The sequence below is a fragment of the Neoarius graeffei genome, chromosome 27 (genome assembly GCF_027579695.1).
Source record: "Neoarius graeffei isolate fNeoGra1 chromosome 27, fNeoGra1.pri, whole genome shotgun sequence".
Taxonomy (NCBI): domain Eukaryota; kingdom Metazoa; phylum Chordata; class Actinopteri; order Siluriformes; family Ariidae; genus Neoarius; species Neoarius graeffei.
In genome coordinates this window covers 42,215,934-42,230,521 of record NC_083595.1, presented here as the reverse complement: position 1 = coordinate 42,230,521, position 14,588 = coordinate 42,215,934, and the positions used below count along the sequence as shown (strand labels likewise).

The 14,588-nt window shown below is 43.8% G+C and overlaps 1 protein-coding gene across 1 annotated transcript in view; it reads left to right on the top strand.

The window, feature by feature from the left end:
- lgr4 (leucine-rich repeat containing G protein-coupled receptor 4) overlaps positions 1-14,222 on the top strand; it is a 214,425-nt gene extending 200,203 nt beyond the window's left edge. The window contains exons 15-18 of the mRNA XM_060912083.1: positions 1,516-1,641; positions 1,878-1,975; positions 2,151-2,207; positions 8,521-14,222. Of these exons, the coding sequence (XP_060768066.1) occupies positions 1,516-1,641; positions 1,878-1,975; positions 2,151-2,207; positions 8,521-9,857 (1,618 nt within the window). The 3' untranslated portion in view covers positions 9,858-14,222. The remainder of the gene's footprint in view (positions 1-1,515; positions 1,642-1,877; positions 1,976-2,150; positions 2,208-8,520) is intronic.
- The last annotated feature ends 366 nt before the right edge of the window (positions 14,223-14,588 follow it).

Below are 14,588 nucleotides of genomic sequence, written 5' to 3'. Positions count from 1 at the left end.
CGACCAAACTCTTCCACGTTTTTCCTGTTTACATAGGTTTATATGACCAGTGATATGAAACAAGTTCAGTTACACAAATTGAAACGTAGCGATTTTCTATGCTATGGAAAGTCCGCACTATAATGACAGGCGTACTAACACCTTCTGCGCGCTTCGGCAGCGCATTGATATCTGAGCTCCGTATCAATGCGCTGCCGAAGCGCGCAGAAGGTGTTAGTACGCCTGTCATTATAGTGCGGACTTTCCATAGCATAGAAAATCGCTACGTTTCAATTTGTGTAACTGAACTTGTTTCATGTCACTGGTCATATAAACCTATGTAAACAGGAAAAACGCAGAAGAGTTTGGTCGCATCTAACTACAGCCCCAAAAAATACCATTGGCCATACTGAGCCTAGCTACATTGCTAACAGGAGTGACAGCGCGTCTGACTGACTGGGAGGTCGCGCAAAGCTCGGAGAGGTACGGAGCAGCTCGTCTCAATTCAGATAAGAGCATATTTCATTATGGAAGTACGGTGGACTGTTCCTTTAAGTTCAAAAGTAGTCATGGAGGCTTTCCATGCTGTTATTCTTTTTAATGTCATCAAAGCTATATGTTTTTTCCAGTTTTCACTGTTTTCACAATTGTGCGATTACTATGCTGTTGTACAAGTAATTTATCAACGACGCCGACAAAGGGCAAGGCGGCTACGGAGGATAGCGCTGATGAGCGCACATCATGTTGTGACAGTTCTGGCTCTTCACGCAATAGATGAATTTCTGTTTTGCGTCGCTAGTACCGCCACTTTTTGAAAGAACGTCCCTGATTTTAATGTAGGTCTGACGGAGTTTCTTCACTTTTAGCCGACATTATTCTGGGGAGCGCGTGAACCCCTTCTCCTTCATTTTCTCACTGAATACAGCAAACACGTCGGCATTTTTGTGTGTTCTCTCCAAAAGCTCAGATATGTGGACATCTGCCCATATATCCACAAGGGTACGCGTTTCTTCCTCGGCCCACGTTTGCCCCCTACTCATTTTTTGTACTCTGTAGTCTAGCCTACCACTGGTCTGAATGACTGAACGACTGTTGTAAGGTTCCCTTGACAACCGAAACAGTGTTTGCACTTTGCGGTGGAGTGTCAAGACTCTGTTTCCCATAATGCTCGACAAACGACGGAAGCTCCCGAGGTACAAAAAAGCAAAACTGTCGGATTAGGTCCGGTCTGTTTTCACACCTCCAAAAGATCCGCACCAGGGTTCCTTTGGTCCGGACCGAGTCCGACCTTGCAGCTCGGTCTCGGTCCGCTTGTTTGGTCCGGACCAGAGTTCGGTGGTTTGTATTCAGACCAACCCAAAAGGTCCGGACCAAGGGAAATTTTGTTCGTTTGGTCGTTTGGTCCGGACCAAACAACGTAGGTGTGAATACGCCAACTGTTTGCGTGTTTTCAAGCAAAATTTTGTTAGAATGCAGATTTTCAAGTTCAACACAAACGTGTGTGCGTGTCTATACGGTTCTCTTTGCTTTGTCCAGGGATCTGAGCGTGAATCGTTTAGCCAGTGTACCTACAGCCGGACTAAACGCCCTGAACCAGCTCAAGCTGACAGGCAACGTGAACATGAGGAGCATCCTGAGCGCCGCCGGCCTTCCCAAGCTCAGGTGAGCCGAGCCAAGTGGCCGTGACTGATTACAGGTCACTCAGGGCTCTTCAGTGTCCCACTTCAGTTAGTTTGAATAATGTGTTGAGAAATCCACCTTCATCTGAGGTCAGTTTTTATTACGCCGGTGATACGCATCGAAGGGCAATTTCAACATTTAAACTTGAGGTTAAGGTCAGTGCTTACTTATTCTCTCTCTCTCTCTCTCTCTCTCTCTCTCTCTGTGTGTGTGTGCAGGTCTATATCAGTGCCGTATGCATATCAGTGCTGCGCTTTCATTGCCTGTGATGGAACACTGAGCTCCCTAGAAAGAGAGGACAGGAAGAAAGGCATCGGTACGACAAATGCTCGTATCCACACCATTACTTTTTATCTCTTCCATTTCCGACTAAATGCCTCACCGCCTCGTGTACAATGCACCGCGTTGTCCTTCTGAATAACAGAACGTCATGTTTACATGTCAAAAGGTGCCTGTGAGTTGTTTAAATCATTGTTTGCTTGTGTGTGTAGGTGTGGATGAGGATATGGAGAGGCCCCCCTTGCTCATGCATTGCTCTCCTTCTCCAGGTCAGTACACAAACCTAATAGTAAATTACTCAGTGTATGTTTTTCTTCAACACTAATACTGATCCTGCGTTCAGGCCGTGAGCCGTCTACGCTAATCATCTGTCTCCAGTAATGTCAACAATAATGAAAGCTAGACCAGCACACGCTCGCAAAGAGAAACATGAATTAATTATTGCCATCACGCGGTGTCCGTCCGTCCGTCCACAATTCACAAAACTTCCTACTCCTCCCTGAGTTTTTAATGGATTTTGATTCTGATTGTTTGGTTTGGAAGATCTAATCAGTCTGCATAAAAGTTACTTCCTGGTTTTGTGATTTCTCATTAACAAGTTGCTAATTAGGCCGATTAACAAGCTTTCAGGAAAATCGCTACTCCTTCCTGAGTTTTCAATGGATTTTGATTCTGATTGTTTTGTTTGGAAGATCAAATTGTTCTAATTGTTCTCATGGTTAATTATGAACGAGTCTGGTTTCTCATGGTACGGCCGTGTGAGCTCCTGCGTCGCTGACGCTCTGGCTTTATATTGCTGTTCATTGTCATTATTCGTTATTCATCATTATTTTCTCATTATTTACATGACAAAAATCAGCCCTTGGAAAAGGTTCATTCAGAATAACATACATTATTTTTTTCGCGGTGCGGTTTCCATCAAATCCTGCGCTCTGATTGGCTGGCGAACGGGTCTGTATCCTACGGTACGGACCCCAGTTACGGACCTCTGGCGACTCGCTTGTTTACAACAACAGCAAACATAGTAGCATTTTTTGTCAACATTTTTTTTTAAATAAGATTTATTTATAAGATTATTAAAAATCTTATAAATTTTTGCCAGGATTTCTCAGGAGAATAGCATTAATTTTACAGCATGGATAGCGATAACGACAGTCTTCATGGTGAAAGCGAGTTTTACTACCCTGAGGAAGAAGAAATAAAAGAAAACATTTCAGGAGAAAGCTAAAAACCTGTAACTGTTGCTAACACCGAGCAAAAACATGGCTGAATCCTGAGTGACTCCTATTTGTATAAATAGGGGACTACATAGGCGGCAAAATGTAGTTTTTTCCTGCCATGGAAGTGCACTTGTATACCGAGGAGAAAGCAATTTGCATTACAGCCATGAATGAGGATTCAAAATGGCGGCTTGGCTCGGTTTTCCCTTTTGGGCGCTCTCGTTTTCTGTTAGAATTTGATAAATAAAAATATAAATATATTATTTGCCAGCTTAAGGTCGGTCCGTATGGTGAAATACCGTGACCTCGGCCCAGAGGGCCTCGCTCAGTACTTTCAAGACTTCGGTCACGGTATTTCACGATACGGACCTCCCAGCTGGTAAATAACATATATGTGTCAAAGATATATATAAAGGTTTAAAAATCCTATTAAGGGTACATTTAACTAGCCTGGGCCCGCCCATCCTAAGTGTGACGCAACACGAGGGCTTGTTGCGAGCTTAGTCTGGCAAGGCAAGCTATCTCCAGCTCTTCCAAGCTCCCGAAAAATCGGGAGCCAATCAACTTTGAGCATCTCCAATGGCCCTGGGTAGAGGCGTGTTCAAGGCAGTGACGTAGTAGAACTGCGACCGGAAGCCATAGATTGTTTACAGAATCTATGCCGGAAGCGCTTCATTCACTAGAAACATTACGAACATGGAGCAGCAGCAAGCCTTTGACACAGCGGTAGATGCTGTACTGAAAGCATTCAACGGGAAGTTCTCATTGAAAACGGAGCAAAGAGCAGCCCTGGAGGTATTTATCTTCTTCCTGTTACTCAAGCAGTTTCCGTCACGTCACATACGTCAGAGGAAAGAGTGATGTGATTGGTTTAAGCTTCGTCACAGCCTTTTCTGGTTTCGACCAGTAGCAAACTGAGGCATTTCAGGGAGGCGGGTCAACCACGCCTTTGGGAAACGGTTGGGCTTAATATCTTTGCCAGACCAAATGCTCGCAGAGCTTTGAAGTCGCGTTAGCCAGACTAACATTTAACTGTAGTATGTGCAGAACATATACAAACATATCACGGTTTATACTGTATTATGTACAACCCAAAGCCTTATATAATATATATTGTGATAATCTACAGTACGGTGCAAAAGTCTTAGGCACGTGTAAAGAAATGCTGTAGACCAAAAACGGCTTCAAAAATAATGAAATGAAATGTTTCAGTGTTAAAAAAAATACTATAAACAGTAATCAGTAAGCCAAAATAAATGAAACAAAGTCGATATTTGGTGTGAGACGACCCTTTGCTTTAAAAAAAAAAAAATAGTAGTCTGAGGTACAATGAGTGCAGTTTTCTGCAGAAATGATCTGTAGGTTTTACTGAGGTGGTGTTTACATTAGACCGTATCAGCGGATCATCAGATTAACGTTTTTAAAACGATTCGCGTGCACACAGCAACGCCAATACACGATTCGCGTGCACACAGCAACGCCGATACACGGATACGCTAATCACATGACTAATTAGACGGCACGTAAGTTGAAATGTGTCAGTGCGGCTCAGCGCTTCCTCCTCAGCGGCTGCGCTCCAAATCACTCCGCCCTGAACAGCGAGTGCCCTCTGGAGGGTGCGCACTCCGGCCCTGCGCAGCTCACAGAGCGCGCGAGTGAAGCGCACGAGCAGTGATTCGGGACTGAGCCGCTGTGTGTGTGATCCCAGTGCATATCGGGCATGCGCAAGTCACTCACCACTTGCAAGTGGAAGGATGGCAAGCCTAAAGACAATCATAACTACACAATGGGCAGTATTTGCATCTTACCATGAACAGCATTAAGAATGGCAAAGCATTATATTCATACTTTTATACTCTTTAATGAAAAACAAAAAGGTGATACAAGGCGGAAACAATAGCAGGAAGTGAAGTCCGCGCCGTTTTTCAGCAGTCGCGTCACATGACCAACGTGGCATGAACAACGCCAGCGAATCAGGAAGGTGGATGTCACAGTGACGTTGTCCAATGACGACGTCAGCTAGAGCTCAGCACTGCGTTTCCTCGTATCTCAATGTTTACACAGCACCGGATCAGATACGAACTGGGTTGAATACGTGGGCCCTGGCAGATTCGAGTTGTTCCGCCTGTGGAGTCGTTTCCCGGCGTTTTAATGTGAACGGACAGTGCATCCGCGACGAAAACGAGACGGATACGGTCTAATGTAAACACCACCTGAGCGTCTTACAGAACCAGCCCCAGTTCTTCTGGACACTTTGACTGTCACACTCACTTCTTCATTTTGCACCAAACCCCAGTAGCCTTCATTATGGTTTCTTTTTTCTTCTGAAAAGTGCTCTCTTATGGAATATCCTGCTCAGACATGTTACAAACTTTTTTTTTTTCTATTTAATTTTGTGCTGAAAACGAACGTTTGGACTCTAAAATGTTTTTGCACCGACTCGATAATGTAGAAGTCATAAAATAGAAATGGATAACAAATTTTGTATGAAAAAACATATATAGGGTGCTTAAGACTTTTGCACAGTACTGTATATAAGCATCAGAGGAGTGTAATAGATCACATACACAGCTGTTTATTCAGCACTGAGTATGATTTATATTCCTGGAGGCAGACAAAAACAAACTGATTAATAACTACTCTGAAAATATGTAACAAACAATGTCCAAAATATCTGCAACTGTATTTTTTTATTATTTTTTTTTTAAGCAAAGGGTTGTCACACCGAATATTGACTTTGTTTTATTTATTAGTTTACTGCGCTTTAGAGTCTTTGTTAATGTAGAAACATTGAATTTCGTTAGTTTCGAAGGCATCTTTGCTTTGCAGCATTTCCCTGTACCGTATGTGCCTAAGGCTTTTGCGCAGTGTTGTGGATATATACTTCTGTTAGAGTTTATGACAATACAAACTCTTTTCGTCCTTGACCCCTAAACAGAAGAAAAACATTTACCCGATGCAGACGAAAGCAGACGTCAGATGAATGTATTTTTATACCATGGAATTATGCCGCCTCAAATGCAGGTCAAAGAAAACGATGGATCCTAAGATGGCATTTAAAAGGTGGAGCAGGATTTTATATAAAACTATCAAGTCTTCCATAGCTTCACCATTATAATAAATGAGGGATGGTCCAGTGTTGCACAAACCCTCATCTGCCCCGTGGACCACCATGGAATGATGGCAATGGACTCCAAGTTGGACTTCCAGAAAATAGCTACAGTTCAACCTTGATGAAACTGTATGTCAGGAAATTTGGGCTGCTCGTGGCTGAAAATCGTATTGCAGCACAAACATGACATTACATTACATGGCATGACATTTCGCAGACGCTGTTATCCAGAGCGACGTACAACGAGTACAGAAGTCAGGTACATGAAGTGCTGAACTTCTAGACAAGAACGTTCTAGTGCCAACTGAACAAGTGACAACAATACTTAGTGTAATATTCTGTTGAAGAATCAACACTCAACCAGCCAAGGAAACAAACCAACCATGCAAAGCTCAGCTAAATAGAGAACTCAAATGGCTAACCCCAGGCTAGACAGTACACAGCCTGGGTTGGTCTAGACCGAAACGCAGTTACACAGTGGGCAGGGAAGAAGGGGAGAGGTGCAGCCTGACGAGGTGAGTCTTCAGTCTGTGCTTGAAGGTGGTCAGAGAGTCGGTAGTTCTGACCTCAATGGGAAGGTCATTCTACCAGCGGGGAACCAGGACAGACAGCAGTCTTGAGCGGACTGGGCAGGAGCAGAGAGGAGGAGGAGGGGCCAGGCAACCAGTAGTAGTGGAGCGTAGGGATCTGGCTGGAATGTAGGTTCGGCTCAGACTCAATGGGTAGAGAAGCAGCTTTGGGACCAAAAGGTCACTGGTTCAATTCCCTGGACCAGCAGGAATGGCTGGAGTGCCCTTCAGCAAGGCACCTAACCCCCAGCTGCTCCCCAGGCTGCTCTGGGTATGTTGTACATCGCTCTGGATATAATATAATATATGCTGGCCCTAACCCCTTGAGAGCCTGATACGCTCGCACCAATGTCTTAAATTTGATACGAGCTGCGATAGGTAGCCAGTGCAGAGGGGTAACATGGGAAGAACGATGGAGGTTGTAGATCAGGCGAGCTGCAGGGGTCTGATGGCAGAAGCTGGAAGGCCAGCAAGGAGAGAGTTGCAGTAGTCCAAGTGGGAGAGGCTCAGTGCTTGGACCAAGAGCTGAGTAGCCGAGTAGGAAATGAAATGTGATTGATTGCATGTGGTTCATATGCCGGCGCTGACTATAAACGCTGTGAAAATGCGATCAACTGCTGTAGTTGTTCCTTCTTTGACATATAATGAGTTTACCGTCAATTCCCCTCAACTCCCTGTAGGCTGTTTTCAGCGAGAACAACGTGTTAATGGATGATACACACACGTTCATGCCAAAATGTAAAACTCCCTCATTTGTTAAAATAAAGTTCAACAGAGTTAAACTTTGAAAACACAGAGGTGAACGAATTCCATTAATCCACATAAATCCATTAGCTAACCCTACCGGCAAGCGAACGTGCTAATGTGCTGCCCGGTCCAATGATTTGTTGCCTGGAAATCTAATAGACTAGACTAAAAAATGGTAGCTAATGTGTAATGCAGTGTAGTGCCGTAGTTAGCTAGTTAAGCACACAAACACAGCCACAGACGTTATTAAATTCTAGTGTAGGGGACGACTCAGTCATAGTCATTCTTATACTTGTTGAAGGAAGTGGCCGAGGTAGCACACTGGTGATTGTTCAGCATTGAGCTCTGAGCTGTAATGTTTTCTCTTCGCATAAGATATGATTCAGATACGATATGATGAACGTCTTTTTTTTCTCGATATGTTTCATTGCAAGGTGATGGATTGGGCGAGCAGAAGGGTAACACGACGGCTTTATGCGCAGCACTAAAAGTCTACGACGCCAGGTCACATCGAGCCTCCAAACAAACCATTATGCCAGAGACTAAAGCCTCGGTCACAACCGGCCGTACGTGCTCCTACGTGCAAAAAACGCAAGAAACGCACGGAGGGCGCGCGTGTGACGTGCTGATTTTCGAGCCGTAGACTGGCCGCAGACCGGCCGCAGAGGTTCTTTGTCATGTCAAACAAACTCTACAGGCGCTTACGTTTTTTTCAGGTTGCAAGACAAACTTACAGCCAACGTGCATCTTTCTCCACGAACAAAAAAAACGCAGCGATTTGGGAAACGCCAAAAATCGCACGGCCAAAAAAATCGAAATAGCCTTATCTCACAAAAATCATCCTTATACCATATTTGTTTGTGTTCATTCCACTGTGTTGTAGCTAATATTAAGCTCTGCTTTTTTTTTCCTCCTCTCTCTCTTTGTCTCTCAGGAGCATTTAAACCGTGCGCCCACCTGCTTGGCAGCTGGATGATTCGACTGACCATATGGTTCATCTGCCTGGTGGCTCTCCTGTTTAACTGCCTCGTCCTGGCCGCCACTCTTTTTCCACGCAGCTGCCCGCTCTCACCCACCCGCCTGCTCGTGGCCGTCCTGGCTTCCTCCAACCTGCTGACGGGATTCTATGTGACTGCACTGGTCGTCTTGGATGCCGCCACGTGGGGCTCGTTCGCATCCTATGGCGTGTGGTGGGAGACGAGTGCCGGGTGCCAGGCGCTCAGCGTGCTGGCCATGTTCTCGTCCGAATGGGCTGTACTGGTGTTGCCTCTGGCCGCTGTGGAGCGCAGCTTGGCTGTCCGGGCGCTGATGGGTAAAGCGGGAGCACTGAGGAGCTGTGACCGGAGGGGCCAGAGAAGGAAGTTTGGACTGGCTGCAGGACTTCTGGGTGTATTGGCAGCTGGGGTGGCATTTTTAAGCCTTTATCAAGGAGCAGTAGAAGATTCTCCGCTGTGCCTGCCCTTCTCTGGAGGATTGGCGCCTGGGTTGGGTGTAACGGTGGCGCTGGTGCTACTGAACACCCTCGCATACCTGCTAAGCGCCGTGATATACACGAGGCTCTACTGTGGTCTGGGCCGGGCACAGCTTGCTGATCCGGAGCAGGCAGGTTCCGTACGGCACGTCGCGTGGCTTATTTTTACCAACTGCATCTTCTTCTGCCCTGTGGCAGCCTTCTCCTTCGCCCCACTGCTGACAGGAACGGGGACTGCAGCTGGAAGCCCGGACATGGCAAAATCGGTTACGCTGATCTTCTTTCCTCTGTCTGCTTGCCTAAACCCTGTTCTGTACGTCTGCTTCAGCCCTGCCTTCCGGCACGACTGGCTCCGCCTAAGAGGCCGGATCAGACTCGGGAGAGGCGTGAAAACCATCGGGACCGGTTCAGCAGGCATCACCGGGACAGGTGAAGGCAGAGTCTCGAGTGAACTGGGCTACGAATGTGGCATGTGCGAACGCTGCGAGGCAGCTCTTCTCGCCACGGCATCTTCATCATCCGCCTCCTCATCTTCCTCTTCCTCCTGCACATGCAGACATTTAGTGAAGTGGCACAGTTGCCCGGCGCTGACAGCGGGCGAGGTTCCGTGCTCGCGTTCCAAGGGCGACTGGGCCGACTGCGGCACTCTGTCAGCGCACTCGGAATACGCAGACGAGGGAGACTCGTTCGTATCAGACAGCTCGGAGCAGGCACAAGCGTGCGGACGCGCGTGTTTCTGCCAAAGTCGCGGCTTACCTTTAGTGCATTACTCTTACAACGTGCCCAGCATTAAAGACTGAGAATGAGTCACTGCACACACACACACACACACACTCTCGCACATTCACACCTTCACTCATTCACTACAGAGTGTCTGCTCGCATGGCACACACACACACACACACACACACACACACACACACACACACACACACAAGCACATTATGCAGGGAACAGTGGGTGATTTGAGACACGCCCTGGAGCCAGAGACGTTCGACTGGTCAGGAAGCACTTTTTTCAGACGCATCAGTGTGTGTTTTTGTATATGTGTGTGCGTGTGTGTGTGTGCTGATGCCTTGTCAGTAAATATAAAGGGAAACTGACAATATGGAAAAGACTCACTGAGCCAAATGTCAGCAGGACTTGATTTGCTTTCTGCTTTGCGATTCGTGTCTGCAGCGAGCTAACTGACTTCCTTAATCCTGAAAGAACACGACGCCGAGTGCTACTGCCCGCCTCTCACTCTCCAACACAACACAACTTCAGATTGCAAAGATTTCGGTTAAGCAGGGATAAACGTCCCTAAGCCGAGTCTTGATTTTATTCTTCACTGCCGGCATTCCTTGTTGTATCGACCTCGGTCTGTGACAGAAGCGTACGACGGATCTTTCCCCGTGTAGCTGCGTTCACGTACGTGTTGGTCAAGGAGACACAACACAGTAACACAACACAGAAACTTTTAAAGAGCGAGTCTATTTTTACTGCCTCTTTTCTTAGAAATTCTGCTAATATTTAGCATTGGCATTACCAGCACCTATTCCCTCACACTGTTCAGTCCATCTTGCGCGTCGACAGCTGTGCAGAAGCCTTCGGGGTGAAATAGTGGCTTGAAGGCAAAAAAGATTGGAGGTGAAATCCAGCCTTCTCGGATTCGGCGCTCTCTCGGCTGTAACGGTCGTCGTTTTGACATTAGCAATGACTTTATCTTACACAGTGCCCTAATTTATAAACAGAAATAAATATGTATGTAAAATTGTTTCAATTACAGAGTGATATAAATAATTCAGTGGTTATGGTACTGTATATGAAACATGTTCGGACCTTCGTATTATAAGTTCCTGTGCGTCATTTAGACGCAAACTCAGGCCCTGATTTAATGAAAGGTGAAACATAGATGACCTGGAATTCTACATTATGTCTGCTGAATCTGGAATATAAACTCAAAATTGTACTTTATGTCACAAATTTGAGACACTTTCTTACTACGAGTGACGTGAGGAATAAAACACGACAGCGTGCGCTGTTATCGGAAAATAATCAACGACAGAATGGCGGACATTGACATAACGTCTTGTTTTCTTCTTATCCAACAGCAGAATTATTATGACACGTCATAATTTTAAACTATTTATAGTTACATTTAATGTTGTGGAACATCCACGAGACAAGTTATTACCTGTTATGACTCACATTATAGCAGCTATAAACAGTTGTCCCTTCACCAGCGTCTCTTTTATCTCTCTGTTGAAGTTAATAAGATGAGAAGACACGGCTTATGTTGCATAGAAACAGCCCTGACACCGAAGACTCCTTCCATAAGCATTAAATAAGCATCTGTGTCCACAAAGTTGCACTACAGGTATGATATACAGTACTAGTGAAAAGTTTGTACACCCCGACTCATTCATCGGCTTTTCCGTATTTTGTATTTTCTCTGTTGTAGAACAATACTGAAGACATCAAAAGTATGAAATAACATCTGGAACAGATATGGAATTATGTGGTAAACAACAAAAAAGGGTTAATAAACAAAACGTTTCATATTTTAGATTCTTCAGCGTAGCCAACGTTTACCTTGATGACGCTTTTGTACACTATTGGCATTATCTTAACCAGCTTCGTGAGGCAGTCACCTGGAATGCTTTTCAATTAACAGCTGTGCCTCGTCAAAAGTTAATTAGTGGATTAATTTTGTGCCTTCTTAATGCGTTTGAGATCAAACAGTCAATAATAAAAATACAGTAAATAGCCCCATTCCATCCACAACCGTAGTAATCCATATAATTACATTACATTTAGCAGACGCTCTTCTCCAGAGCGACGTACAACATACCAGAGCAGCCTGGGGAGCAGTAGGGGGTTAGGTGCCTTGCTGAAGGGCACTTCAGACGTTCCTGCTGGTCCAGGGAATTGAACTGGCAACCTTTTGGTCCCAAAGCTGCTTCTCTAATCATTAAGCCATGGCTTCCTCCAATAATATCAAGAAGCGCTCAACTAAGTAAAGAGAAACGACGTCCATCATTACTTTAAGACATGAAGAAGTGTCTTTTAATTAATAAAAATAAAGAAAAAACACTGAATTAGAAGGTGTGTCCAAACTTTTGACTGGTACTGTATATGTCTGACGTAGAAACAGAGTTCCAAAGCGAGCAGGTTCTTCTAAAACATATCAACATTTTATAAATTGTCAATGTTGATCACAAATACATCCTTTGATTTTTTTTTTTTTTTTATTATTGCTAATATGTAAGAGATAATGTTTATTATAATTGTATAATCGAGAATGGAATGACCAGGTCACTGTACATTATTATCCGAAGTCTTGACTCTCCCTGAAGGGGTATATTTCACGATAACGACCGGATCGCTGTACATTATTCTGCTTATTACACGGCTGCTTACCAAAGAAATCAATAATGCGACACAAAATAATGATTTAAAATTATTTTACTGATTTATAATTTTATTTTTTTATTGCTCCCGGTAATGACATGGTCCAGAGCAATGGCCTGTTAAACAGACTGTACAATACTGCAGTTGAACAATCAGAGTCAAGTATTCAACAAAGCCATGTAATAAATTCTTTTATTCTATCCACATTCACTGGATATGAGCAATCGCGCGCTCTGATTGGCTACTCGACTTCTAGGATATCAGCTCATATACCGTAAGTAGAGAAAAACAAAATGGGTGAGCGTGTCGCTGAACCAACCGAGGATGAAATAAAACCTACTTGAAAACCAAACCCCCCAAAAATACGCAAAAATAAGCAACAAATTATGGAATGAAAGTATTTGATGGTCAGAACGTATCTTTTTTTTTTTTCAAGAATTATTATTATTATTATTATTATTATCGCATTTTTCACAAATTGCTCCTGTCATTTCGCTGGTTTGTTTACATCCTAAGTGGAAACGATTTTGTCGGACGTTTTGTATAAAGTTTTTATTTGTCGAATTTGCAAAAAATAAAAATAAAAAGGCTCCGTTTCTCTAAACCCAGCGAGCGTGGACATAATAAAACCGTTATTCCGCTCAATCTCGTCGTACATGGCTTATAGCGCTATCAGCTCATGTACGACTCGGTTTCGTGGAATAACTGTTAAATATTATTCTTTTTCACGCCCTGACATCTTTTATAAACTGTTTTATCTCCAGCGTTGACGTTTTCATATTGTATTTTGCCCAATAATACAATCTGAAGTTTCAGTGTCACAGTCACGCCAAAATCTCCACTTGTTTTACACGTAATATAATTTACAGTCATTATTTGTAAATCGCCCCAAAACACCCCCTAACTAAAGAGCAGTTTATGTATTTATTCTATTTGAGATCTTTGTAAATCAGGGGCTTATAACACTAAGGTCACCATGGACTTGCTGCTTCGGAGCATGAGCAGGCTTGATGAATATCAAACGACATGGCATTTCATTTCCTTATCTCATTCTATCCCCAAAGAATACGATTAGATTATTTTTTATATTTGCGTAATTCCTATAAGCTTATAAACGACATATTTACTTCCGCCACGAACAGGTCCAAAGAGCAAACGTGTACCGAGTATATCGAGTTTATTCATGTGTTTTCACCCTGATCTTGAACTTTTAAGCTGTTATCATGAATCGTTGTCTTAAGCTTGTTTAACATCAGCGAGAATTCACACCCAGGGATTTTCACTGAAGAGAAACCTTTCCATTTCGTGTCACTTTGCTGTCCTGCAGAAGGACTTAAAGCACATTTGCATTCAAGCTGAATTTAATTTATATCCAATAAGCTTCCACCAGCCGATGTTTAAGGCAATCTTTTCAATGAGGTAGCAATTAATGTCACTAACAAATTCCAGATGTGTGAGTGTGTCTGTTGTGATTCTACCTTTACGTTCGTCTGTGAGTGTTGTAAATTATTTGTATAATCGAGAATGGGATGCATCGTCTAACCATGGAAGCTACCTCTTTAACCGTAGCGGCTGCCGGTAGTGTGCAGCGTGTATGAGAGAGTGGTTGCTCTTGTGTTTTACGTTTTGATGTTTTATGTCGACTGTATGATTACCCGCATTGTAAATACATCTAATTTGTACTGTCACTGAATGAAAGTCACATTTTCGATGATACCGATTGTGGGAGGAAATTGTGTACGGTATATAGTAAATTTTGTAAAGCAAACCATATAAAGTAAATTGCTTAAAGTCTGAGGCTGGTTTCTATTTTCCTTCTTCCCTCATTTGATTTAATACCCGGCGTTTATTGGTGTGAGGATTGTGCCAGCATGACATGGCGATATGAAGAAATCCCCAACAGACCTCTTTTCACGTCCTGCCCAATTAAAGGGCAAAAACCAGGATTAGCCCCATTTAACCTCCTAATAAGAAGTGTGTTCAGAGATGTTAAACAGGCTTTGATATGCAGGATTCTTATTCAATTTTCCCTGTATCTCTCAGAATTGCTGTTATAATAGCTTTCATAGCTTTACATTTTAAAACATTTTCAATTCACAATGTTTAGTCCTGGTTAAGGGTCCTGATGGATACAGGGC